At 55.0% G+C, this 27884-nt stretch overlaps 1 protein-coding gene across 4 annotated transcripts; it reads right to left on the bottom strand.

Moving 5' to 3' along the window:
- Window positions 1-45: 45 nt before the first annotated feature.
- On the bottom strand, window positions 46-27884 carry KANSL3 (KAT8 regulatory NSL complex subunit 3). Of its 4 annotated transcripts, XM_068421605.1 has the most exons (22): window positions 27645-27884; window positions 25899-26069; window positions 24114-24204; window positions 22711-22896; window positions 22402-22533; window positions 21962-22078; window positions 21279-21380; window positions 21076-21147; window positions 20673-20747; window positions 20044-20201; window positions 19196-19259; window positions 18610-18810; window positions 18179-18335; window positions 16962-17039; window positions 13619-13807; window positions 11940-12024; window positions 10736-10890; window positions 10160-10272; window positions 9327-9546; window positions 8139-8272; window positions 3244-3406; window positions 46-754 (listed from the first exon to the last, which is right to left on the bottom strand). In XM_068421605.1, exons 1-22 carry the CDS (start codon window positions 27872-27874, stop codon window positions 177-179), a joined length of 3471 nt encoding a protein of 1156 aa, XP_068277706.1. In that variant the 5' UTR covers window positions 27875-27884; the 3' UTR covers window positions 46-176. The 4 variants fall into 4 exon arrangements, with proteins under 4 accessions (XP_068277706.1, XP_068277707.1, XP_068277708.1 ...); XM_068421606.1 differs by lacking the exon at window positions 16962-17039; XM_068421608.1 differs by lacking the exon at window positions 3244-3406 and having other exon boundaries at window positions 671-754.

Raw genomic sequence — 27884 nt, 5'->3', positions numbered from 1 at the left:
GCTCTGGGAAGGGACGTGCACAACGAAGTCAGTAAAGACCAAAAAAAAAACCCAAAAAGGTTTATTAAACAGCAACAAACCCAAAACCAACCGCCTTGTCCCAGCCTGAACCAGCCCCCCCATGCTCACGGGGCTGCTCCTCTCCCACCCCCCAGCTGAGGTGGTCCTGGGGGTCCCTACGGCTTCTGGGCGAGCGTGGGCCCTGCCGTGGCGATGATGGAGGAGCTGGCCAGGCTGCTGCCCAGCGTGATGAGCGTGGTGCCGGCCCCTCCGGGCAGCACACCCTGGGGCAGCAAGTGTCTGTTGGCCAGAGCCTCTCGGGTGTGGATGATGGTGCTGCCGTCGTCCACCACGGAGGGAACCCTCCCCAGGGTCTCCACTGCCCCCAGCGCGTGGCCGAGGGCCGCGGCGCTCTTGGTCAGGCTGACCTTCTCCCCGACGTGTCCCAGGGGTCCATCGCCCTTCACCGTGGCCAGCGTGGAGGTCAGGATGACCGTCTTGGAAGCGGTTTGTAGGACAGGTCCCACCTTCGAGTGTACCAGGCTGCTGGGAGGGCTGGGGGCACTGGCCAGGGGGGAGGTGGCGAAGGTGACGGCGCCAGTGGGAGAGCTGGCAGATGAGGAGGAGGAGGAAGGCTGGATGCCCGGCAGTTTGAGGGGGACAGAGGTAGCCTCACCCATCACAGATTTGGTAAGCGCAGACAGCTTGGCGTCCGACATGACGTAGAGCGTCTTCATGGGGCTGGTGGTGGTCACTGTGGAGAAGGGGAGAGCAGGGTCAGTGACCACGGGGATGCGGAGCCCACCCTGGGCTGCAGTGGTGGAGTCGTGGGCTTTGGGACTGAACAGAAAGATCTGGCCTTGCCTTATCTTCTGAGACCCCAAAACAAACCCCAGCGCTGCCACGGCCTGGGCAAGGAAAGCTCAACGGCCAAACTCGGGCACCACCAGCACCACTCCCCTCCTAGACCACTCAGATCCCCCCAGGAAGCCCCTCTCTGCTCAGATCCCCTCCATGAAGCCCCTCTCTTCCTTCAGTGTCTGATCTTCTCCCACCCAAAAGTCCCCTCCCATTGGGACAGGACATCACGGCTCTTCCTTAGCCAAGCAGGCTCCAGCTTGCCCCATCCTACCCGCCAAGCGGCCACAGCCCACACCGAGCTCCCGTTGCTCTCGGTGGCCTGACTCAAGGCAAGCTCCTGCTCACCTCCAGCATCTCCAGCTCCATCCCACCAGCAGTGCTGAGGGTGCTCAGACCCTCATCATGCTCCACCCCAGGAGTCAGATATAAAAAGCCTTCAGGCTTTGTGAAATGAAGCTCTCTGTGCTCTACAGCAATCACAGAACCAACCAGGTTGGAAGAGCCCTCTGGGCTCATCGAGTCCAACCATTGCCCTGACACCACCATGGCAACTAGACCAGGGCACTAAGTGCCATGTCCAGTCTTGTCTTAAACCCCTCCAGAGATGGTGACTCCACCCCCTCCCTGGGCAGCCCCTTCCAATGGCTAATGACCCTTGCTGAGAAGAAATGCTTCCTAATGGCCAACCTGAACCTCCCCTGGCCAAGCTTGAGGCTGTGTCCTCTTGTCCTAGCGCTGGTTGCCTGGGAGAAGAGGCCGACTCCCACCCCACTACAACCTCCCTTCAGGTAGTTGTAGACTGCACTAAGGTCACCTCTGAGCCTCCTCTTCTCCAGGCTAAACCCCCCCAGCTCCCTCAGCCATTCCTCGGAGGTCAGACCCTCCAGACCCTTCACCAGCTTGGTCGCCCTCCTCTGGACTCGCTCCAACACCTCAACATCTTTCTTGAAGTGCGGGGCCCAGAACTGGACACAGGATTGGCAGAGGTTGCCCCGTGGTGGTCACCCCATCCGAGCTGGCTCCCCAGCTGCATCTACAGCAGCCACAGCCCGGAGAGAGACTTCACTGAGATCTAATCACTGCGTTTAGACGCGCTCAAGAGGCAGGAAGAAGCCTGGAGACTCACAGCTGGTTAAAGACAGCCCCAAGCTGGAGCAGCCCATGGTTTGCCCCTGCGGTCGCCCACGGCGGCGACTTGCTCTGTCCCTCAGGAGCCCACGCCGAGGAGCAGGCAGCAGCACCCCAGCCGTGCTGGCCACCGGGCACCGCATCCCTTGGGTAAAGCAGCATCAAAGATGCCACCAACGCCACCAGCGCGGAGAACAAAGAGCCCCGAGCGGGAAGGGCACGGAGCGCAGGCTGAGGAGCGAGCGTCTAACCAGGATGGGACCATGGACCCCCCATCCTGGGGGGAATTGGGGAGGGTGGAAGGGCAGGAGGACGGCGGGAACAGGCGACTCCAGCCGCATGATGATGCTGTGAAGACATCAGCAACGACGCCCCAGCCCACCCTGCTGCCCCAGCACCTTTCCTACAGACCGGTCCTCCCCGCTGGACACAAAGCCAGCCTGAAGCTCCAGTGAAAGCAGGTCAAGTTCTCCACGGATCTGACTTCATCCTCTAGCTATGCCAGATAACAAAAGGAACGAGAGAAAAAGACAGACAAAAGACACAAGCTGCAGATAATCCCTCCTGTGGTTGGGCTCAAGTTCCACAGAATTGTTTTGGTTAAAGGACCTTTAAGCTCATCGAGTCCAACCCTTACCCCAGCACTGCCAAGGCCACCACTAACCCATGTCCCTCAGCACCACATCTACATGGCTTTTAAATCCCCCCAGGGATGGGGACTCCACCACTGCCCTGGGCAGCCTGTGCCAGCGCTTGACAACCCTTTCCATGGAGAAGTTGTCCCTGATCTTCAACCTAAACCTCCGCTGGGGCAACTTGAGGCCATTTCTCTCATCCTGTCACTCCTTTTCTCCAGGCTAAACCCCCCCAGGTCCCTCAGCCGCTCCTCACAAGCTCTCCAGACCCTTCTCCTTGTGCTCCAGACCCTTCCCCAGCCCCGCTGCCCTTCTCTGGACTCGCTCCAGCACCTCAAGGTCTTTCTTGTCGTGAGGGGCCCAGAACTGACCCCAGGATTCACCCTGCTCTTCGTCAACTGCTCAAAACCAGCTGTTTTGAGCCAAAACTCCATGCAGGAACCTAACTTAAAAGAGGGGGACAAAAAAAAAAAGCAATGGGCTTAAAAATGAGCAGCATTCAGGCCGCTTATTCCCCAGAGTGACTCCACACCCGTCACCCGGCAGCATGGCTCCAACCCGGCCTCCGCTCCGGTCCCCAGGCCGGCTGCCCGCGCCCCACGACTGCCATGCGCCTCACCTACGGGTGCCGCCGCAGCGGAGGTCAGGCGTGCCGCGGGGTCGGCGGGAGCCATCTCTGCGCCAGCCTGGGCTTTGCTGAGATCCATCTGAGACAGCAGCTTGCCAGGAGAGGCGGCGCTGGTAGCTGGGGCGGCCAGGTTCCCAAGAGCACCGTCTGGAGCCTGGAAGGGTTAAAGTAACGGAGAGCTGCTGGAAATGCCCCGCTGTGGAGGACACACCATCTGCGGGGGGCTGCAAGGACCTGCGGGAGCCCTTATCATAAAAAAACAGAGCACACCCTCTCCCTGCTCCTTCCAGCCTTGCCCTCGTTCCGACCAGTCATCACAAAGCTCAGGTAAAAATGTGTATGGAGAGAAATCCACAGAGATGCGTATTTTAAAAGCACGATGGTGTCATCAGTGTCGGTGCTTGGTGTGAGACTGGCACAAACTTCACAGAATCACAGAATCAATGAGGTTGGAAGAGCCCTCTGGGACCATCGAGTCCAACCATTGCCCTGACACCACCATGGCAACTAGACCAGGGCACTAAGGGCCATGTCCAGTCTTGTCTTAAACCCCTCCAGAGATGGTGACTCCACCACCTCCCTGGGCAGCCCCTTCCAATGGCTAATGACCCTTGCTGAGAAGAAATGCTTCCTAATGGCCAACCTGACCCTCCCCTGGCCAAGCTTGAGGCTGTGTCCTCTTGTCCTAGCGCTGGTTGCCCAGAAGAGGCCGACTCCCACCCGCTACAACCTCCCTTCAGGTAGTTGTAGACTGCACTAAGGTCACCTCTGAGCCTCCTCTTCTCCAGGCTAAACACCCCCAGCTCCCTCAGCCGTTCCTCGCAGGTCAGACCCTCCAGACCCTTCACCAGCTTGGTTGCCCTCCTCTGGACTCGCCTTTTGGGATGCTTCTGTCCCCATCTCTGGCTCTCAGGGAAATCAGTCCTGCTCTCGTTTCCTCTAACAGCAAAGAAACACCCAGGAGCTCGAGAACGATTCCTACATGATGCAGACCCACTTGCAAGAATGATGTGCTACTACCAGTGGCACCAGCGGAAGCCCAGTACAAACTGGAACAGCACACACCACCCTCTGCATCAGAGGAGCTTCCCTCTTGCTTGATGAAGATGTACAAGCCCCTCTGACAAGAACCAGCTGCTTACACCAGATGTCCAATACTGGGACAACTGGGGAGTTTGGACATCCTAAGGCAGGTGGCAGCACGCCCTAGAGAGCAGTGACAAGCTGCAGGGAAATACCTGGAAATTCCTTCATTCGAGGGGTTCTTCAAATGCCTCTGGGACCACTTCACTTGCCTCAACTCTGTCCAGGTGCGTCTTCAACCTGGCACTGCAGAGAGCTGCCTGCGTGTGCTCCTGTGCTCTCCCTGTGAGCCCTCGCAGCCCTGAGCTGACATAATTCAACCCCCAAAGCAGCTTTTCCAGCTCCAAGAGCAGACACCCACCTCTGACTTCCACCTCTGAGCCAACCTGCTCGCTGTCCTGCACCCCTGAAGTCTGAGCACCCCCCCTACCTGATGCTCATGCAGGTTGCAGCCTGCTTTTCCATGCCTTGTGCAATGATTTAACAGTGCTCCGTTAGTTATAATTAATATTTCTGCCCCTGGGAGTGGAAAGGGTGAGACTTCAGGAAAAGAAAGGTGTTTACTGTGCTTACAGCACATCCACCACCAGCAGCCAGCTGGAGTCAGAGCTCTCCTCATGCCATGTCAGGGGGCACCCTTGCCCAAAGCTCAAACCTCAGCTTGCAGCTCCGGTCGGGGCAGCTTAAATCTTCGTGCCACTAAGCAGAAAACAAGAGTGTGATCCAGCATCAGCATCACCCCACGCTTTAGGGGGCTACTGTCAGGATATAACCACGCTGCAGGGGGGAAGCCACACAAAAAGCCACGTTAAAACCACGGCAGGGCAGTTTCTTGAAAAGAGAAGCTGAAGCTTGCTCGTATTTTCACTTTAAAACCACCCAAACACTCTCCCTTCTTCTCACTCTGCTCCTCACAAAAAGCATTTAAACTCCCCAGGGAGATTCCTCAGTCTTCACGGGGGGAAGGGAAAGAGTTTACCCACTCAAACTGCATCTCAGCTGCTCCAGGCATCGCCCCAGCAGTTTAAAAATCACAGCGTGGGCTTCACGTTTCCTCAGCTGGGATTTCAAAGGGAACCCAACCGACAACAGCTTTGGCTACCACTGAAAACACAGAGTTTAAGTTTATCCTCCAAAGCCTTTTGTAAATTTGCTCTTTCACAGGAAGCCCTGCTGGATTACGTAAGGCTTATGCGCTCGAGGCACACGGAGCTGATGTCAAGGGCTATAATTAGCTCCAAAAACACACAGCTCATCCCATTTCCCATAAAAAAAACAGCTTTCGGTTTGCTTTTGAAGCCGGCCACACAATTAAGCGCTGCCTTGAACCCACAAGCTCAGCATTGTAGGTAAAAGTCAACCCAATATCCAGTTTCCAAAGTGCTTCCGCCTTAAAACATTAACCCCTACGTGAACTCGTTAACCCTGGAGTCGATCTGCACCCGGTTTCATGACGCTGTGGGGTCACTGTTGTGCTCAGAGGGGTGTCTCAAAGGTAACAAAGGACGTCTGTGTTATGAGCTCTGCCTTAGCCAGGGCTAAGCTCAGCTCTGCCAACGCTCGCAGGCTCTGTCACGCCACAGAATCACAGAATCAATGAGGTTGGAAGAGCCCTCTGGGCTCATCGAGACCAACCATTGCCCTGACACCACCATGGCAACTAGACCAGGGCACTAAGTGCCATGTCCAGGCTTTTCTTAAAGACCTCCAGAGATGGTGACTCCACCACCTCCCTGGGCAGCCCCTTCCAATGGCTAATGACCCTTTCTCAGAAGAAATGCTTCCTAATGGCCAACCTGACCCTCCCCTGGCCAAGCTTGAGGCTGTGTCCTCTTGTCCTAGCGCTGGTTGCCTGGGAGAAGAGGCCAACTCCCACCCCACTACAACCTCCCTTCAGGTAGTTGTAGCTGCACTAAGGTCACCTCTGAGCCTCCTCTTCTCCAGGCTAAACACCCCCAGCTCCCTCAGCCGTTCCTCGCAGGTCAGACCCTCCAGACCCTTCACCAGCTTGGTCACCCTCCTCTGGACTCGCTCCAACACCTCAACATCTCTCTTGAAGTGCGGGGCCCAGAACTGGACACAGGATTCAAGGTGCGGCCTCACCAGTGCCGAGTACAGAGGGACGATCCCTTCCCCAGACCGGCTGGCTACACTATTCCTGATAGAGGCCAGGATGCCATTGGCCTTCTTGGCCACCTGGGCCAGCGAAGTGACTGAAAGAAACACAGGGAAGTCAACAGAGGAAGGACACAGATGCTCCCAAATCTGAGCTTTAACCAGCAGTAAACCAGGACTCTGCGTCAAAACTACCAGCTCTAAAGCTAATACTTACCCAGCTTCCATCCCAAGGCTTCACCCTTAGGATAATGCCTCCCTAAATATATCTCAGGGCTTCAAGAAACCTCAAACCTCTGCAGAGAGCAGCAAGGAGTAGAAACACACTCCCTGCCTTCACGATGCTGCCCACAGCTTGAGCCAGCCCAGCAACAGGGACCAAAACTACAAAGCAAGGAGTGATCTGAACTCCTTTACACCAGTTCATGGGCCCAGGACCTGTGTTAGTGCTACCAGAAGTAGGAAAATCACATCCAAGAGGAAAAAAAAAACAAAGAAACAAACCACCCCTGCCCATCTGGAGTGATCTTGATCTCTATACGCTCAGGCAACCAGCAGCCCTTGTCCTGCAGTGCCTCCTTCAATCCCCCGAGGCAGATCTCAGGCCCCAGCTGCCTGTTTTCCCCCACATCCAGGGAAACATCTACAGGAGAGACCCGAGCGTTGTACAGCACCGGAGCTGGGAGCACGGGGAGACCACCTGAGCTTGGGTCAACCAAATTCACCCCTTCTGCTACCTCCAGGATTTGGGGTTGAGAGGTCCTCGTTACAGTACCAAAAACCACTATATTCACAACAAACCACCCCTCTCTGACTTGGCATCTCATGCTTCCCACTCAACTGCACCAAGACTTAACGTAGGAAGCAGGAAGGCAGCCAGGATCCTTGAGACAGCACCTGGCACGTGGTGAGAGTCCAAACAGTAAGAGCTTTTCCTACTGTCAGCGATCCCCCTCCAACAGGAGGTATTGAACAGATACAACCCTGGAGCACACGGTCAGCACTTCATCAGTTGGTTTCAAGAGCATGGCAGTGTTCAAGGCCAGACTGGATGAGGCTTTGAGCAACCTGGTCTAGTGGAAGGTGTCCCTGCCCGTGGCGGGGGGTTGGAACTAGATGATCTTTAAGGTCCCTTCCACCCCAAACCACTCTATGATTCTATGAAAGAGCAGGAGCTGGGGACCTGCAGGAGTGAAGAGTGCAGTATCCCCAACACCCCCAGGACCCCTAATAGTCAGAAGCAGCATTTTCAAGAGGAATACGGCTCCCGAAAGCACGGCCAACCCACTCTCCTGCCTGACTAGACACTCTACAAGCAGCTTTCCTCCTCCCACCACAACCTGTGTACTGCCAAGAAAGCCCTGGAGCTTCAGTAACAGCTCCCATGCTGGTGTCAGCTCTCCCAGTCTAGCTGGAGACTCCCGAGGTGTGGTACTAGCGTGACATCAAGCACAATCGACTCTGCCACTAACAGACACAAAGGTGACCTTGGTCCTCTTAACCACCGCCTCGCACGGCCCCTTTCTGTGCAGCCTCAGCAAAGCAACAAAGCTCCTCACACCCAAGAGAGATGTGACCAAGGACACTTTCCCCAGGACAGCGATATCTGCCCTTGACTACCATGGTCAGAAAAAGCTCCAAGGAGCAGCAGTGGACGCTTTCTCTACAGAGAAGATGTCAAAAATTACCTGAGGTGCCTGCGTCTGCATCGGCTGTTCCTCGAGCTGGGGCTGGACAGTCCCCATGGCAGCCTGGCTAAGCGTGGTCACGCGGCTGGGCTGCCCACGCAGCGTCACAGTAATGGTCGTTGGGGCCTTCAAGCCTAGAAAACACGCGAGAGAAACGTCCCTGAGACACGGGGACTGCAGAGGCCACGTTCACCAACTGACTGCTGCATCAAAAGCTCTTCCCATCAGAGGCAGCTGCTCAGGAACTGCTCGCACACCCAGCTGTCCATAGAACCACAGAATCCCAGAATCAATGAGGTTGGAAGAGCCCTCTGGGATCATCGAGTCCAACCATTGCCCTGACACCACCATGGCAACTAGACCAGGGCACTAAGGGCCATGTCCAGGCTTTTCTTAAACCCCTCCAGAGATGGTGACTCCACCACCTCCCTGGGCAGCCCCTTCCAATGGCTAATGACCCTTGCTGAGAAGAAATGCTTCCTAATGGCCAACCTGACCCTCCCCTGGCCAAGCTTGAGGCTGTGTCCTCTTGTCCTATCGCTGGTTGCCTGGGAGAAGAGGCCGACTCCCACCCCGCTACAACCTCCCTTCAGGTAGTTGTAGACTGCACTAAGGTCACCTCTGAGCCTCCTCTTCTCCAGGCTAAACACCCCCAGCTCCCTCAGCCGTTCCTCGCAGGTCAGATCCTCCAGACCCTTCACCAGCTTGGTCGCCCTCCTCTGGATTCACTCCAACACCTCAATATTGGCCTTCTTGGCCACCTGGGCACACTGCTGGCTCATCTTCAGCTGCCTGTCCATCAGCAGCCCCAGGTCTCTTTCTAACCACTCTTCCCCCAGCCCGTAGCGCTGCAGGGGGTTGGTGTGGCCCAAGTGTAAGACCCGGCACTTGTTCTTGTTGAACCTCACGCCGTTGGTCTCGGCCCATCGATCCAACCTGTCCAGATCCCTCTGCAGACCCTTCCTGCCCTCCAGCAGATCAACACTCCCACCCAGCTTGGTGTCATCTGCACATTTACCGAGGGTGCACTCAATCCCTACGTCTAGATCATCTATAAAGACATTGAACAGCACCGGCCCCAGAACTGAGCCCTGGCTCCAAGGCAAAATAAGTTTTGGAAACGCTGGTCTCGAGGTGATGGGGTGCTCCAGGCGCCTCTGTCGCATGCCTGTCCCCCTTCTCCCTCACCTGCTGCCTGGTTGGAGATCTGAGCCAAGCCAGGGAGACTGCTGGCCAGCTTCGCCAGTCCCCCGTTTGTCAGCAGCTGGTGAATAGCCGTGGGCTTGCCACTCGCTGAGGCTCCCAGAGACAAAGAGGTGGCAACCGGGATGGTGCGGACAATCGTGCCGGTGCCCGTGGTGATGGCACTCAGGTTCTGGATAGGTGCAGGCGTCTTCACAGCCGAGGTCTGGAAGGAGAAGCAGAAGCACTGAGCACCTGGAAGGAAAGGGGATGCCGGGATGGCATGGCCTCTCCCTCACACAGAAGCTAGAGGTCTTCAGAGGTCAGAGTTTCCACACTTTGTTCTGGTGGCCACAAGCAGGGCTAAAGGCAAGTAAACTTGTCCCTTCCAGTCTGCACATACTCATTTCAGCTTGAAAGCATGACTGGGAGAAACTGTGGCTCCACTTCTAATGAAGCCACCCGAGGTCACCTCAAACTGAAGGGATGGAGAGCATTCCCTGAGAGGTCATAGGCGTGTGTTTTCCCAGAACAAGGAGGAGAAAGATCACTGATCCCCCCCCCAGTCTGCTCTCCAATTCCTTCTCAGCATTTTCTAAGTGGCCACCTAGAAACCACTTCCCATAGCCCTGCTTCCTAGACCTCAGGCCACTTACAGAACCCTTAGCCCCCAGCACGCAGCCAAGGCTTGGAGGCATCATTTCAGCAGCAGTTCACTCCTAGCATCCCTCATCTCTTCTGGTCCTGGAGCAACCACATCCTGTCGAGGTTCCCTACCGCTTTATCCTCCCCACAGCTTCCCTCCAGAGAGGGATCTCTGATGTTTGCAGGCTGCCTACCTGCACAGGCGGCCCAGCAGCAGCCACGCTGGCAGGGAGGGCTGAGGACTTGGTCCCGATGTCCTGCAGGCTGAAGCTCAGCCCTTGCAGCAGGCTGCTGGCAGATGCTGCTCCTAAAAAAAAAGCAAAGAACAAAGAAATCAGGCTTAGAGAATTCACCCCCATGAAGTCTGTCATATTTTGGGGTCTGCAAAACTGTTCTTTGAAGAGCAGTGTCCCAAGCAGCCTGCCTCGAGGTCGGCAGGGATCCTCCTGGCTGCTCTACACACACAGACCAACACGTTTCATTGCTGCAGCTACAAACGAGGTGAGCTGGGAAACCCAGAAGGCAAGAGGAGGTCATCTCAAAGCATCATTACATACAAATGACAATTAACAGGTCACCTGCTGGGCCTTCAGCCTCGCTTTATAGCGTCTCACTGGATCCCTGCAGGCTCTGTGATAGCAAAGCACTACAAATGCTGCCTCAGCCAAACCCAAAGCAACCAGGGAATGCAAGAAAGAGGCTCCACCACGTGATTTTGAACCTGGTTTACCTTTTACATTCACAAGAGAGACACGGAGAGAGGCAGGTACCTTGGAGGGTACTGGCCGGCTGGGCTTGCATGCAGTGGGCGCTGCTGGCCACCAGCCTGCTCTGCAGGGCGTGGAAAGCGCTGGGCGCCGTGCTGCTGGGGATCAGGGCAGAGGGAGCAGGGCTCGGGGAGGAGGTTTCTCCTGCTGAACTCAGCCTACAAAGCAGAAGAGAAAGACTCTGGTTAGCGATAAACTACACAGACCAACGCGAGATGGCTTTGACAGCGAGCTGTCACTGGCCTAACACAACCTAGGGGACTCCTGGAAGCGTAAGGGAAGGAGTTGAAGAGCTACAAAAACCCAAAGCAAGAGAAGTTTCCACTGCAGCAGCTGGAACAAGGAGCCTACAGCAAAATGTGTGTATTCCCAAACTGGAAGTGAGCTTGTTATGATGTGTGTGCCCACCTAGGTGCTGCCAGGGCTGTGTCACCCTACACAAAAGCAATCTACCTGGCAGGGACACGTTTCCCCTTTAAAACCCTACTTTCTACTTGAGAACAGCTCTTCTTCCTCTGCCTCCCAGATCAGAGGCTGGTTCTCCAAAGCTTGGTCTGAATTAAAAGGGAAAACGGTGGCATGAGTTGTCAGTGTCAGATTCATTCCCCAAGAGCAATCCCTACGGCCAGTTAATCGACTTCATGAACCAATCTTGAGGCTTCTTTCCCCCATCTTTGGAAAAAAAAAATGCTTGACTGGTAAAGGGAATGAAGGGAAGGATTAAGGACAACACTGAATTTCTGGCAAAGACACCACAGTCATTCAAGACAGAGCTAAGCAAACCTGGATCTGGGAAATCATACAGAAATACAGCCCAAGGGCCACAATAAATTCTATTTCTGCTTATTTTTGCCATTCTCAGACTCGACTGCTCGTTGACAAATAGTTTTCAGGAGCCTAAGAGCGTCCTGCACTTCAGAAAATTCCCAGTCATAAGCAAGATGGCCCAGAGAAGCTGTGGCTGCCCCTCCCTGGCAGTGTTCAAGGCCAGGTTGGATGGGGCTTGGAGCAACCTGGTGGAAGGTGTCCCTGCCCGTGGCGGGGGGTTGGAACTGGATGGGCTTTAAGGTCCCTCCCAACCCAAACCATTCGATGATTCTATAAGATACCAGAAAGTTCCACATGCAGAAGTCATGTTGTAGCGCTTCCCATCAGCAGCCTGTCCAAAAAGACCCACAGCTTATTAAAAAAACAAAATCCCACTCACTTGGGGGTGGCGAGCAGCCCCGACAGCTCCTTCGCGCCCGACACCGACTGGCCCACAGCCATGGGGACCGGCTTTCCGGCGACGACTGCAAGAGAAAGAGAAGAACCTTCACTCTCTGTCCTCCACGAGGCTTTAGGGACTCCCCTTCTCCCACACGACTCCCCGCAGACACGGCGCTCGTCCTGCTCACAGAGCATCTTCTCAAGGAAACCTCCGCTGCAGCCACCGCGCTACGGGAGATCGGATCAAACCGAGTCGCGGATAAAAACGGCAAAGGAACGGTTATGACAGACAGGATTGAAGGAATCTGCTTAAAAATAAAAATAAAACAATCAGTAAGGAGCGAAATCTCACACCCTCAACACCAAATCTCTCTCCTAAACGTTATCTCCACTAATCCCCTCCTCCTAGTCCACCACAGCACAGCTCCACCGCCTCAAGTGATGAGCTCGGAGCTGGCTGGTCACTAGTGATCAATTTTGTAAGTGTTTTTTCGAGATACAAAACACACAGGGATGCCAGGAGTCACAACATGTGTTTATTGTGGCTTTTTTGGGATACAATTGCATTTGTGCTGTGCGTTCCTCCTGCTCACCTGCGGTAAGAGGGAATTCTTGGTTTGGTTCATGTTTACTTCTGCAATTCATTTCCTTTCTGTGAAAAGAAGTTTGGAAAATTAAAAAAAAAAAAATAATAAAGATTCCGGAACCCAGAGATTTTTCAAAGCTGCCAGAAGACAAACCTTAAAAAAAGGATTTGTGTTTATTAGTTCATTTTCACAGTTCAAAACAAGTGTTCAACCAACCAAGAGATGCTTCCACGGGAGCAGAATGACTTCTCAGCTTGGAAAACCTCTGATTTCCTATGGGAATGGAGACGCTGACCTTCCAGTCCTGCACTGCACCGAGCCAACACTAACAACCAGCAATTGCTTTATGGATCTGGACGATCTGGAAATCGTACACCAGCACGGGCAGCGACACGGCAACATCCTTCAGGTGCAAGGGTGACAGGAGCCCTTCTGGCTCAAGGGGAAGACAGAGCACGTCACCTCTTCTTGGACAGCAGGGAGCTCCGCGACGTGTGGTGTGGTGGGTTTTCGCAGCCGCAGAGGCAGGAGAGGAGCTGGAATTTATTTCCACGTGTATCAAGTGCGTGTTGTGGCAGACTCCAGGCCCAAAGGGGATCAGCAGAGCGGGGCGCTCGGCTGAATAGTGAAGTCTGAACACACAAAGGTCTTCCAGAGGGAAGAACATCGTTGTCATCCCTCAAGCAGGAGCACGGTCCGGGTGAGAGCTTCGTGCAGGAGCAGGCAGTAGAACTGGAGATGTGCACGACCTACTTGGAGCAAGGCGTCTGCCAGGACCGGCGTCCTGCCTCCACAGCAGCGGCTCGATGCCTCAGAGGAAGGTGTAAAATCCACCTTGCAGCTCAGAAGGCTGCAGTGGAGCAGCTCCTGCCAAGCTCCTACAATGCTGTCAGCCCCCACGCTTCCCCAGCTATCCCCAGGTCACTCACACCTCGAGCCTCCATCTGTTTTTTGCAGCTAAATCCTCCAAATATAATAAAAAAATCACAGCTCCCTTCCCCTCCCCACGCCGTGCCCCAGAGGAGCAGGGCTGGGCACAGCCACGACCCCACTCTCTGGTTAAAAAAGCAGCTACACAACGGGAACTCACTTTCTGCCTGGGTGGTGAGGGGTGCTCCGTTCCCCACGCCAGCATCTCCGTGAGAGACAATGGTCACCTTGATTTTGGCTCGTTTGGAGGGTTTGCTGCACTGGGTCGGGCTGGGGGTCTGATGCCTCTTCAGCTGCGTACGCACATCATCTTTCTCAGCCCCTTCCGAGTGCTCTGAGGAGACTGGAACTAGGGGACACAGAAGGAGCTTTTTGAAAACCGACGGCCGGTCCCTCGAGGTCGGTGCGGCTCCACGGTGCGCAGCGAGGCGCGGAGAAGGGACACATGCCCATGCACACTTCCACAGCTCCCTCCATGCCAGCCTTGCCCATCTCCCATGCACCAGGAGCCCACGCTTCTCCTTTTCACCAGCTACGCTGGCTTTCGCGTGCCCTAAGCTGCTGTCTGAGGGTCAGGACTTAGCTTAAGCTACTCACAGGCTACGGCAGGACAGCACATAAAGTCTGTCTTGCCTCTGCAGCGAAGAAAAATGGGTGTCTACAGCGCTACCACGTCTCCACATAAACACTTTTCAACCCACAGCACAGCATTATCAGGCCCCTGCAACATTCTTAATTTCCAGGTGAGGGGATGAGGGCGCAGAGACTTGCAGAGGTGGCGCAGGCGCGCTGCCAACGCTGGGATTAGAGCTCAGCCCGCTCCTCCGGCACACCAGCAAAGATATTTGCACGCTCGTTGTCCGGCACATCCCTTCCAGCGCTCCTGAGCGGCCCTCGGCGAGCGGGGCTGAAGCGTGCAGGTTTCTTACGGGCACCAAGCGAAGCAGCCGTGAGCACTAGAGGTGCTGCAGCAAAGCCAAGCCCCCTTCACCCCACTAGGGAAGAAAAACCATGAGCTGAGACTTCTCTTCCACACCGACGGCTCGTTTTGCTGCCATGTCCTTGACCTGTCACATCCGTGTCATCTGTCTAGAGCACGAGCTTGCCCAGGGCCAGGGCTACCTAAAAAAGCACCGAGGACCCACGACAAGCACGTCTGGGCAGCCCAGGAACAAAACAGTCACGAGCTGCCGCATCCTGCCCATCTGCTCTCCACGCATCCCCCACCGCTGGTGTATGATTGTCCAGCCCCAGCCCGAAACACTGGTGGATTGGGTTGAAGTGATGGCCCAGATCTGCCTCCCACTGTGGTGTTTGCAGCCTGGCAGTGCTCGGATGCAGCCACCGCTACACCCCAGTGCTGCCATGACCTGTGGCTGGGGGAAAAGCCTTTGCTCAGAGCTCCGAGCGCTCTCTCCATCGAGAGCCTCTGCAGACCACTGCTGAGCCAGCTAACTCCCTCTTTACAGATGGTCCTGGGCATCTAAGCTGTGTATTCACCAGCCTAGAGGCCAAATTGTACATACCTTTTTATTTATATTTATCTAGATATGAATATATTCTATAAAATCAACATACAGATGTGTGTGTAATACATATATTTACACATTCCCTGCATACTGCCTACCTACCTCTGAACTGGGAGTGTAGGACAAGACTGCAGCCAAACCCCTAAATGTCAGGCGACTCCAAGCATTTTGGAGCCACTCTGGTCCCCAAGACAAGTGCCAGGCTCGCTGTCCTGCTATCGATGGCTGGACTTGTGGCTTGTGACGCTCATGCAATGCTCCCACCCACCTGCAAACATGCATCATCCAAACCACTGCCCAGAGAGACCTCCTCAGGCGTGCACAGACTGCAGGCACCAAAGCCCCCCGACCCCAAGTGCCACCAGCCAAGCAGGACAGCGAAAGGGCACATGCACAGGCAGTGGCGTTAGGTGCCCCTCAAAGCATCGGCGAGCGGTGACCCAACGTCCCTCTGCGGCCCCACTGCACGAGAGCAGAGCCTGTTTCTGCTGGGGCAGGCAGACCCCCGCCACCAAGGGCTGGCTGCGTGGTCAGGAGGAGCACCCTGCTCCCAAACCAGTGAACACTCCCACTGCACATGCCCCAGCTTCCTACCTCCCAGCTCAGGCAGCCGAGCCAACACAGTAAGGAGCCCAAAGATCTTAATCAGCTTTTAATCTTAACGAAAGGCAGCCCAGGCTGGTGCCAGCCTCTCCACATCTCCCCACCAGCAGGGTAACTTCCATTGTAGTTCCTCTTCCCAGCAGACACTGGGTGGGAGGGCTCTGGGTAAGCGCAGGGGGCTGCACGTGTGCTCCCAGGCTAATCCCATCGCACAAAACAAGGCTCAAGGGAGAAAGAAACATTTAAACAAGGCTCGATGGAGAAACAAACCTTTAAAACAACCATCTGGGATCAATACTTGCCTCAGGAATTTGTTACCACGGTTGTATATGTGCAGTCTGGACTGTACCTCGTGTGTGTTCAGGCAAGCAGGGAGCCTGCACCTCAGGAGTCCCTACACAGCACACCAAAATGCCACCAGCTTCTCTGCATCCAGCACTCGCCTCGCCGAGTTAAAAGCGCCGGCGTTCAGGGTGTTACAGAGAGGGAGGGCTCACCCATGTCCACGCTCTCAGCACCCCGGGGTCACCCGAACGGAGAGCTGACACTGACAGCTCACGTGGCCACACCGCAGCCTCCCAAAGCGCTGGATTTCAACCTCTTGCCCTCTCCCAATCCCAGATCCACACAGTCACTGCCCTTCCAGAGAGCAAAATGCATCTTTAGATACACCGTGGACCTTGCTCCGCGACTCGTAACCCTCAAAGCACCGAGATCCACCTCTCTGTGTGCTCCAGCACCCAACGCAAGAGACCACAGGACTAAAGACTGCTCACCTCCGCGTGTCTCCTGGTCCAGACAGCATCTCTCTGCCACCACACCACCATCTGCCCAAAGCCATCCCTCTCCCTGACCTCTCTGCTCTTCCCTAACTCTCTCTGGCCAAGAAACGCCGCTCCACATGTCTACATCTGCCCCTTCCAAGCCACTTGGCAGTCCCTTGTTTCCGCTCCCCCTGACAGCCCCTTTGCTGCTCCCTGTGTTTGGGACACTCCACCAAACACGACAGGTCTCTCAGGCTGGTGGCCACATCCCCAGCACCAGAAAGGGTTAAATTCACAATCACCAAAAGTCACAATCCACAAAGTTTTAGTCCATCAGAGCAAACCGGATGCCAGACCACACGGCTCAAGGAGCAGGGGAAGGGGAAGAGCTCGGGAAGAGTTAATGCTCTCAGCTAGGAGGAAGTGGGCCACTTGCTTGAGCTTCAAACACAGCAATGAGAAAGCAAAAAGCAGTGGGGACATGGGGACACGTCGGGCCACATCCCCAAACCAATGCAAGGGAAGAGGAAGATGATGGAAGAAGGCAGCAGAGAGAGAGAGAAGGAGGGAGACAGAGAGAGAGAGTGAGAAGTGAGGAGATACTCACCAAAGAGACATGAAGAGGTGCCAGGAGGAAGAGCTTTCCTCACCAGCATGTTTTGTTTCAGAAAAGCAGCGAACTGAGCTGAAATGAATCAGAGAGAATTACAGTATCACAGCCCGGCTCTGGAGGGGGACAGGGAACTCTAGGGACACCACTGTGACCCACAGACAGAGACCTCTGAACAGGCAGAGAGCTCTGGATATGACCAATCCAGCCACAACGGAGACACACCGACCTCCTCTCCGGATGGCAGCATAGCACATCTGACACTGGGAGACATCATCCAGCACCGCCCTGAACAGCTACGGCCCCAAAACACAGGCCAGAAGCCACCCTGCAGCCACGCTCCTGACAAAACAAGGCAGCCACGACACACCCCACGCTCCACAGACCCTCCTCCTGTCTCCCCTGCGCTACCTAGAAACTTCCTCCCTCAACTACAACAACAGAGGAATAGATTTCTTTAGTCTGTGGTCTGAGAAATTAAGGGAGATCCACGCTTCAACCTCCCCCTGGACCCTACCCTTGAGTTAAAGACTTTAGAGATTGTGGAGGGTCACACTGTTGCAGGAGACAACAACAAGCAGCCTGTTGAGGTCTGTCTTGAGCAAAGAAATCAGGAGGATGGAGAACTATTCCCCAGGTGCCGCTGCTACTTGCCAGAAGCAATCATCATCATCATCATCATCAACAAAAGCATCACCTACATTCACCGCGTTCACAATCAGACCCCAAGCTGCACCGTGAGGTTTTTAATCAGCATCTAACAGGACAAAAAAAAACACAACCCCACAGCTCAAGCTGGTTTCTTATTCAGAGCAGGTTTTCCACTGCCATTTGATGCAAGATGACTCTGTAATTACCCAAGCTCCACCGTTTCAGTCACAATTCAACAGCCTCAATCATCTCCTGAGTGCCTTTATCTCCTTCCCAAGCAGCCTTCAGGGATATGAGACACCACTCAAGGGGCTCACACTTGAAAAAGAATTTGGCTACATGGTGATGTGGTCAGCCAGAGCAAGTGAAACACCATTTCCAACCTAATTTCAACCCCCCACAGGCTGCTGCCTCCGGACGACAGTGGCAGGGGACTGAGCTGCAGAGAAAGCTGCCGCGGGGAGCTTGGAATTCAAAGCAAAAACCTAAACACGCCAGGACAGATAAAGACCAAAAATCTGGGTGCTAAGAGGGAAGAGGGTGGGAGAGCTGCAGGGCATTACCTTGTGCTTGCTTGTGTGTCAGGACGGTGTCTGTCCGCGGCACCTGCCTCTTCAGCAGCTGCGTGGGGCCGATCTGGCTGGGCTTCTGGATGGAGGACACCGCAGCCATTTTAGTCTTGGGGCTTGAAGTGGGGCTGCTGGAGACGCTGGATAAGTCCTGCTCGAAGAGAAGGAGCACCTCTTACCCCCTCGTTTCCCAGCGAGACAGTCAGAACCCCGAGCGTGGGTGCAAGAACGCGCATCCTTTTGCTGGAGCAGATTATTTCTGAGGGTTCACCTGCCCCACCACAAGCCATCAGTCCCTCCACATCCTCTCACCTCCCTCTTCCAACACCAACCACGTCTCTCGCCACTATTTCAGCAGCACAGAAGCGTCTCTTCACACCACCTCAGCCTTTCCCAGCTCAAAGTATCCCAGAGAGAGCCCCCACCTCTGAGCCCGAGGGTGAGGCGGGCACTTTGGCTGCCGGCGAGGCAGGTCTGCTGGTTCTTTCTGGCAAGTCAAAGGACAGATCCCTCCTGGTCGAGTCACGGGGCTTCTTCTTCTTCTCAGCATCCAGGTCACGGGGATCGGAGCCCGGGTGGCTCTCCGCTCGGGTGAGGACTCCAGTCAAGAAGTCAGCTATTTCATCCTAGGAAGGATGAAACAAATCGTTAGAGACGCGCACACCACTTAATAGGTTTAATATTCCACAAAGAAACCCTAAAACCTCACAGACAGACCCTGGCTTTCTCATTAAAGCTCGTATTAAACTGATTTCTGACACCCAGGAGAGAAGCATGGTGGCTTCTCCAATGCTCCCCCACAAGTACTGCTTGCTTCCCCAGGCAGATGTACTGGAAGGCTCAGAAAACTGCTTTGGTTAAGGTGTGCTACCAGGAAGCCACTTCAAAACCCCACTCAGGAGACACATTACCTTCAACCCAACCAACCCTGGCAGTAAGGTTCTAACTAAGACATTTCAGCAGATTTTTTTGTACAGATATGAGGTGTAAAAGGAAGATTTCTGTGGTTACCTGGATGCACCTGTCCACCATACTCTGGGTCAGGCCTTCTGACTTCTTTTTGGCTTTGCTTATCCTATTAAAACAAACAGATGGAAGTCAACACGTTTGGTTTTCCGTTTCCACACACACATCATGGTTCGCCTGAGTTATTCCAAACACGCACAAGTGTGACAGCAGAACAAACTCCAAACTTTATGGAAACCTTAAGAGCTTCTTGCCTCCTGCAAGGCTCTTACAGCCTCCCTCAGCCCAATCCCGCACACAGCCTCCAAAAGTTCCATATTCCAGAGCCAGGGACGACATGAAAAAGCAAATACGTGCTCTAGTGTCACACCACGCTGTACCCTGGATCTTTAACTTACCACTGGGAGAAACGAAGCAGATTTATCACAGAAAACCAACCCTCTATCCAACATACCAGGTTTTGAGTCCCAGAGTCACAGAATCAATGAGGTTGGAAGAGCCCTCTGGGATCATCGAGTCCAACCATGGCCCTGACACCACCACGGCAACTAGACCAGGGCACTAAGTGCCATGTCCAGGCTTGTCTTAAACCCCTCCAGAGATGGTGACTCCACCACCTCCCTGGGCAGCCCCTTCCAATGGCTAATGACCCTTGCTGACAAGAAATGCTTCCTAATGTCCAACCTGACCCTCCCCTGGCAAAGCCTGAGGCTGTGTCCTCTTGTCCTATCACTGGTTGCCTGGGAGAAGAGGCTGCAAATAGCAAAGCTGATCTTGATGGAGCATTTTTATGCAGTTCCCATCTACCAAAATCTACCAATTTTTTGTACACAGCGCGCTCAGATCTTGCCCAGTGTTCCTGGGAAGAAAGCATTCATCTCGTAAACCATTACCTGAGATTGTCATCTGCTCCTCCCACCACCACCATGCTGTTATCAGCTCGTATTTTCTCCCGGAAATCTTCCATCGCTTCCATGTTGCACTGCAGGGAATTCTGACCGATCACAAAGAGGACAGGGGTCTTCATCTCCAGGAGGGGGTCGTCAACATCCTGCAAGAGCAAGGGGAACTGTAATCTCAGAGGACTGATCCAGGATCACAGAATCACAGAATCAATGAGGTTGGAATAGCCCTCTGGGCTCATCGAGTCCAACCATTGCCCTGACACCATCCTGTCAACTTAAGTTAAATCAACTTAAGTTGTCATCTCTGGTGCCAAATGACATAGTTAACGAGTGACCCACATGTAAGACCCCAGCAAGGAGCTGCAAGAACACGTCCCAGCGAGACAAGCAAACACAGGACTTCACACATCTGCCATCACATCAAGAACCCTGCTATGAATGTGACAGCCCTACCTGCTGTGCACACCTCCTCCCAATGAAAATCACACAGATATTCCTCAAAAAAATCTCCCAGTTATCACTGGACTTCCAAGCCCAATTCTCTAGAACAATCTAGGGGTATTGGGAAAAAATAAGTACAGTTCTTTAAATGGCTCCATCCCCCCTTTGGTCCTTACCCCTCTGGGGCCATCGACGGTGAGCAGCGGGAATCCAAGGCACACAACTGCAGTGACATACTCCATCACTGAAACCTGGGTAGAAAAAGCAACAGTCAGCACCCTAACAGTGCAGTGCATCGAGGGCGAGAAGGCTGCTTTGTCAGGCTCCTGCCAGGCACAGAAATACCTTCCAGATTTACACTTTGCTTTGTTGATTAAAAGAATGGGGAAAAAAAAACACTGAATGACTCAAATTGCTTATGCCCCCATGACCAGAAAGGATGTCTACCCCAAAGCCAGGCCTTGGGAAGAGAAAAGGGACAAGAAGAACCCCTGCAGAGCCTGAAAAGCAGCAGTAAATCAAACCAAACTCTGAACTGAAGCTGTCAAGTTCATGATGCAAAGGAAATCAGGTACTTACGTGACAGGCCACCAAGGCACCCGTGTTCCAGCCGATCAGGATGATGGGCTTGTGAGAGAAGTGGCTGTGAATCTATGGGATAAAAAAAGAGACGTGGATGGAGAAGAGTGACAGACAACAGGGTGGCACAGCACCTCCAGGTGAGGCGAGCAGTTTGAAGGGAGCAGCAAAGGCTCCCTGATACGCTCGCCGCTCTTACCTACCTCCGCCACTTTGCTCCTCACCGCCCCGATCATGTGCTCGAGGCACTGCAGCACCCCCACCCCGCTGCCATTGTTCAGCAGGTGGGTGGCGATGGGAATCACCTGCGGTTTGAAATGGGAGAGAGATAAATAACGAAGGCATTCCTGGGGAAAACAGCTACAGACAACAATTGGCATGGAGTGGAAGGCAGTTCATGCATGAACGTGTGCTTTCTCTCCCCCTCTTTCCCCTGGGATTCACTTCTGGCTACTAAAACCAGGGGAAATAGAGAATTCCCCACAGAGGCAACCTCTGCTGCTCACCTTGCTCTTGTACACCCAGTCTATCTACCCCATTAATTAGCAGCTCTGTATCCAGGCAGAGGACTAAGATGACCTACAGTCTCTCTCTTCCAACCTCTTCCTACCAGGAGACTCATCAATCCTCAATAACAGTAACGATACGATCTAAACTGCTGAAGATTTGGTCGCCAAGAGACCCCAAACGCATCAGATTGGGGCAACTTCATCCCCTGTGGGATGTCTCAAATGCCAAGCACTGCAGGTGGCAGATGCCAGCCTCTGCTTTCAGCAGAGCCAAGTATTTTGGTGCACTGAAGGCTTATAAAAAACAAGCTCCACGCCTGCAGTCTAGCACAGCTACTAGTTTGAGCTTCCCTCCCTTCCAAACCAACCACACGAACCTTTCCCAAGCAGGAAAGCTGCGACTGCCAGAACCGGTGCCGTCGAGAAGTGGGGAACATGGAGTTGGAGGGTCCGGAGGAAGCGATCAGGATGAGGGGGGAACCAGGCAATTTGCTCTACAAAGTTCAAGAAAGAGACACGTAAGAGAAAGCAACCGCCCTGCCTGAGACCTCGCTGCCCAGCCTGGCCTGCACAACAAAGCAGGAGGGATCTTGCTCGTTAATTGATCACATTTTCCTCCAGCCAAAGCTACCTCAGGGTAGTACAGGGGGGAATGTGTCCAACAATGAGCTCCCCTCACTGAGGAAGTCTAAAGCAGGAGGGAAAGAGTCCAGGAAACAAGGTGGAGGCAGAAGGACGAGGACAGCAGAAGGATGGGAAGAATAAAACCGATGTGAGCCCAGCCTCTCGCGCCCTGCAAGCCCCAAGAGATACTCACTGGTTTATTGTGCGACAAGACGCCCACTGCTGGGTCCCAGGGTCTCTTCAGCAGCAGGGACAGAGCCTCAGCGCCCGCCGCCCCGGTCTTGGTGGTAGAGGAGAGCAGCATCCTGTCGATCAGGGTGGGGATCTGAAACCAGAGGCAGGAAAGGAGTGAGAAAACACACACAGCCTTTTCAAGGGGCTTTTAAACATCATCCCTACGGCTCCAAAGACAAAGGATAAAGACTCCAGCAGCTTCCTTTAACAGGCTTTACAAAGGGAGAACGTTGTAAGAGAGAGCAAAGTCTCTCACTGCTTTTATTACCTTTCCTTTAAGCGTTTGCAGAGCATCCAAGTAAGCAGCCAGCACCGGCAAACTGAGGGTTTCCACTAACGTCGTGTGAAGCCACTGGATCAGCTTGGTGTCCCAGTTCACACTGGCCAGAGCTTGGCGGACCCTCCGAGCGCATTTGTCCACCGCTATCCTCCTCAGGACCGGCTCGTTGCAAGCCTAGAAACCAGGAAATGCAAAAGAAACACAATTATGGGAAAGATTAAGCACGCCACGTGCATCCCTAAACTGAGGAAGTGTGGTCTGGATGATCGGGTAGTGAGGTGGATTGTGAACTGGCTGAAGAAGCCAGAGAGTGGTGGGCAATGGGACAGAGTCCAGTTGGAGGTCTGTGTCTAGCGGAGTCCCTCAAGGGTCGGTACTGGGACCAGTACTATTCCATATATTCATTAATGACTTGGATGAGGGAATAGAGTGCACTGTCAGCACGTTCGCTGATGACACCAAACTGGGAGTGGCTGACGCACCAGTGCTGCCATTCAGAGAGACCTGGACAGGCTGGAGAGTTGGGCGGGGAGAAATTTAATGAACTATACCAAGGGCAAGTGTAGAGTCCTGCATCTGGGCAAGAACAACCCCATGGACCACTATAAGTTGGGGACAGACCTGTTGGAGAGCAGCGGAGGGGAAAGGGACCTGGGGGTCCTAGTGGACAGCAGGATGACCACGAGCCAGCAGTGTGCCCTTGTGGCCAAGAAGGCCAGTGGCATCCTGCGGTGTGGTTAGTAGGTCAAGAGAGGTTCTCCTCCCCCTCTACTCTGCCCTGGTGGGGCCCCATCTGGAATATTGTGTCCAGTTCTGGGCCCCTCAGTTCAAGAAGGACAGGGAACTGCTAGAGTCCAGCGCAGAGTCACGGAGATGATGAAGGGGGTGGAACATCTCCCTTGTGAGGAGAGGCTGAGGGAGCTGGGTCTCTTTAGCTTGGAGAAGAGGAGACTGAGGGGTGACCTCATTAATGTTTATCAATATGTAAAGGGCAAGTGTCATCAGGATGGAGCCAGGCTCTTCTCAGTGACATCCCTTGACAGGACAAGGGGCAATGGGTGCAAGCTGGAACACAGGAGGTTCCACATAAATACGAGGAGGAACTTCTTTACAGTGAGGGTGACCGAACACTGGAACAGGCTGCCCAGAGAGGGTGTGGAGTCTCCTTCTCTGGAGACATTCAAAACCCGCCTGGACGCGTTCCTGTGTGATATGATCCAGGTAATCCTGCTCCAGCAGGGAATTGGACTAGATGATCTTTCGAGGTCCCTTCCAATCCCTGACACTCTGTGATCTCAACTCACTCAAGGCTTTGCTAGGAAGGACTGATAAAAAAAACCACACAGGCAGCGGCTCTGCTGGGAAGGGAAATAGGGAGTGAAAGAGCTTACCCCTTCGTTAGCCAAGCGAGCCAGCCTGTCAGACTGCAGTGCTTTGTGAATCTTATTAAACAGCTTGTTCTGGGCCATGGTCCAACCCGTCCTGTCAAGAAAACCAGAGAGGTAACGTCGGTCACTGTGACACCCACGTCCAGGTCCTGCAAGCTACAACCTGTTCCCAAAGGCAGTCGGCAGCACAGCAGGACACCGGCTGCGAGCGCAGCCTCGAGAGCCCAGTTATGGCTACGGACAAAGTCAGTTTTGTCACCGAGGATTTAATTAGTAGGATGGCTCATTAACAACCACGAGTTTTTCAATGTCACGAGGGCGTGTCGGCGAACATCCAAGCATCAGAAAGACAAGAGTAAGAGCAGCAACAATAAATAAGATCAAAATAATCATTCCTTTTAGCAGATGTTATCATCAAGTGAGATAAAGCTGCCTGGTGGGAAAGGGCCTGGGGGTGTTGGTTGATGGCCAGCTGAATGTCGGCCAGCAGTGTGCCCAGGTGGCCAAGAAGGCCTCCAGCATCCTGGCTTGTACCAGCACTAGTGTGGCCAGCAGGACTAGGGCAAGGATCGTCCCCCTGGTGAGGCCACACCTCGAATCCTGGGTGCACTTTTGGGCCCCTCACGACAAGAAAGACCTTGAGGTGCTGGAGCGAGTCCAGAGAAGGGCAACGGGGCTGGTGAAGGGTCTGGAGCACAAGGAGAAGGGTCTGGAGAGCTTGTGAGGAGCGGCTGAGGGACCTGAGGGGGGTTAGCCTGGAGAAAAGGAGGCTGAGGGGAGACCTTCTCACTCTCTACAACTGCCTGAAAATAGGAAAATCTGCTGGCAGATACTCTTCTGCCAGGTAACAAGCGATAGGACGAGAGCCTCAAGTTGCCCCAGGGGAGGTTTAGATTGGAGATCAGGGACAATTTCTTCATGGAAAGGGTTGTCAAGCACTGGCACAGGCTGCCCAGGGCAGTGGTGGAGTCCCCATCCCTGGGGGGATTTAAAAGCCGCGTAGATGTGGTGCTGAGGGACATGGGTTAGTGGTGGGCTGGGCAGTGCTTGGGTGACGGTTGGACTTGATGAGCTTAAAGGTCCTTTCACCAAAACCATTCTGTGATTCTCAAACTCTCCAGAAAAAAACCCCTCCCATTCCTCGTAACGTCAAGCCTGTGAACTGACTTGCCTACAGTTACAGGGAGGGTTTTTAATCAGGTGGAATTTATGAATAGCCTCATTTTTCATTTCTGACATCAGAATACGGCCGAGTTGAGGATCTACGTGTAATTTACTCACTGTCCCAGCCTCCTCCCAACACAAAGCGTGTGGGAGAGTTTCACCACCTAGGCCACCCTCTACCATGAAACCAACCTTCACAGCAGGCAGGCGAGGAATTTGCACACAAGAATTCCTTTTCTTTCGACATTATTCAGCTCAGGAATATCACTAGTGTCAAGTCACACTAAACAAACCCCACACCACGCCCCGGGGGGGCCATTTAACACCCAGAAAGCTGGAGAGGGGCTTTTTACAGGGGTATGGAGTGAGAGGATGAGGGGGAACGGTTTTAAACCGAGAGAGGGGAGATTGAGATGAGATCTGAGGAAGAAATTCTTTGCTGTGAGGGTGGTGAGAGCCTGGCCCAGGTTGCCGCCCCCTCCCTGGCAGTGTTCAAGGCCAGGTTGGATGGGGCTGGGAGCAACCTGGGCTGGTGGAAGGTGTCCCTGCCCGTGGTGGGGGGGTTGGAATTAGATGATCTTTAAGGTCCCCTCCACCCCAAACCAGTCTGTGATTCTGTGATACCTGTTGACGTGCTCCTCCCAGTCGTCGGGCGGCGGAGGGGCATCGGCGTCGGTGCGGGCGAACATGACGTGGCGCTCGCACTCGTTCATCACGCTCCGCGCCTTCTGGTTGTCGTAGAGGGGCACGGGCGTGGGCGTCACCGTCTCCACGTCGATGGGGACGTCCGCTTCGCTGTCGGGAACAACGACGCTTTAGAGAAGCATAGTTGTTCCTGCTCTGACCCCACGCAGCCCCCGTGAACCCCAAGACCCCCTGAGCGCGCTCCCATCCCACACCCCACGCTCACCCGTGACCCCAGGCCCAGCCCCACACCCCGACCCTAACCCAAACCACCGAGGTCTGGCCACAGCCCCCCTTCCTGCCCCAAACCCAAGGCTGTGAAACCAGCCCTGAGCCCCCCAAGGGAACCCCCACACCTTCCCACAGCCCATGCTGCTCCCCATGGATCCCAAACCTTGCTCTGGCCTCCTCAACCCACGCTCTTCCCCCACCACCACACCAGCCCCACAGGCCCCACACTCTCCCCTCAGACCCACAGGCACCCCCACAGGCCCCTCTCCTTGCCCCACAGGCCTCACACTCTCCCCACACAGCCCCACAAGACTCCTCTCAGTCCTACAGGCCCCACGCTCCCTGCACAGACCCCTCCAGACCCCACCACCAGGACTCTCAGCCCCACATTCTCCCCTCACAGACTCCTCAGGACCCCCCGCCATAGGACCCCACAGGCCCCACAGTTTCCCCTCATAGACCCCTCAAGTTCCCCCCTACCCCACAGGCCCCACACTCGCCTCTCACAAACCCCTCAGGTTCCCCCCCGCCCAGGCCTCTCAGACCCATAGGACCCCCTCTTGCCCCACACTCTCCCCTCACAGACCCCTCAGGACCCCCTCCAGGCTTCCCCACCCCATAGGACCCCCCCTGCCCCACACTCTCCCCTCACAAATCCCTCGGGTTCCCCTCTCAGGCCTCTCAGCCCCTCAGGACCTCCCCCACCCCACAGGCCCCACACTCTCCCCTCACAGACCCCTAAGGACCCCCTCCAAGGCCTCTCAGCCCCCTAGGACTCCCCCCTTACCCCACAGGCCCCACATTCTCCCCTCACAGGACCCTCAGGACCCTCCCTCAGTCCTCTCAGCCCCACAAGACCCCCCCCCACCCCACCCGCTCCCCTCACAAACCCCTCAGAACCCCCTCCAGGCTTCTCCACCCCATAGGACCCCCCCTGCCCCACACTCTGCCCTCACAAATCCCTCGGGTTCCCCCCCTCAGGCCTCTCAGCCCCTCAGGACCCCCCCCCACCCCACAGGCCTCACACTCTCCCCTCACAAACTCCTCATGTTCCCCCCCGCCCAGGCCTCTCAGACCCATAGGACCCCCTCTTGCCCCACAGACCCCACACTCTCCCCTCACAGACCCCTAAGGACCCCCTCCAAGGCCTCTCAGACCCCTAGGACCGCCCCCTTGCCCCACAGGCCCCACACTCTCCCCTCCCAGGACCCTCAGGACCACCCCCACCCCACCCTCTCCCCTCACAAACCCCTCAGGACCCCCTCCAGGCTTCTCTACCCTATAGGACCCCCCCTGCCCCACACTCTCCCCTCACAAATCCCCCGGGTTCCCCCCTCAGGCCTCTCAGGACCCCCCTCACCCCACAGGCCCCACCCTCTCCCCTCACAGCCCCCGCAGGACCCCTCCCCACCCCACCCTCTCCCCTCACAGCCCCCTCAGCCCCCCCCAGCTCACAGGGCGGTGCCGGGCTGTCGCCGCGGGGTGAGGAACAGCATTCGGGTGGGCCGAGCGGCGCTGGCGTCGGGGTGAGCGCTCCAGGGCTTGGCGTAGCTGTGGTCCAAGCACACCAGGTCCAGCTCCCGCTCGTGGGCCGACAGCTGCAGCAGCAACGACGTCCCCATCCTCCGCGCCGACCACTGAAGCTCCCGGTCGCGATCGCGATCCCCCGCCCCGCGCTGCGACATCCCGCCGCGC

The sequence above is a fragment of the Nyctibius grandis genome, chromosome 33 (assembly GCF_013368605.1).
Source record: "Nyctibius grandis isolate bNycGra1 chromosome 33, bNycGra1.pri, whole genome shotgun sequence".
NCBI classification, from domain to species: Eukaryota; Metazoa; Chordata; class Aves; order Nyctibiiformes; family Nyctibiidae; genus Nyctibius; species Nyctibius grandis.
The sequence above is the reverse complement of the archived record's forward strand: the minus strand, read 5'-3'. Positions and strand labels throughout refer to the sequence as shown.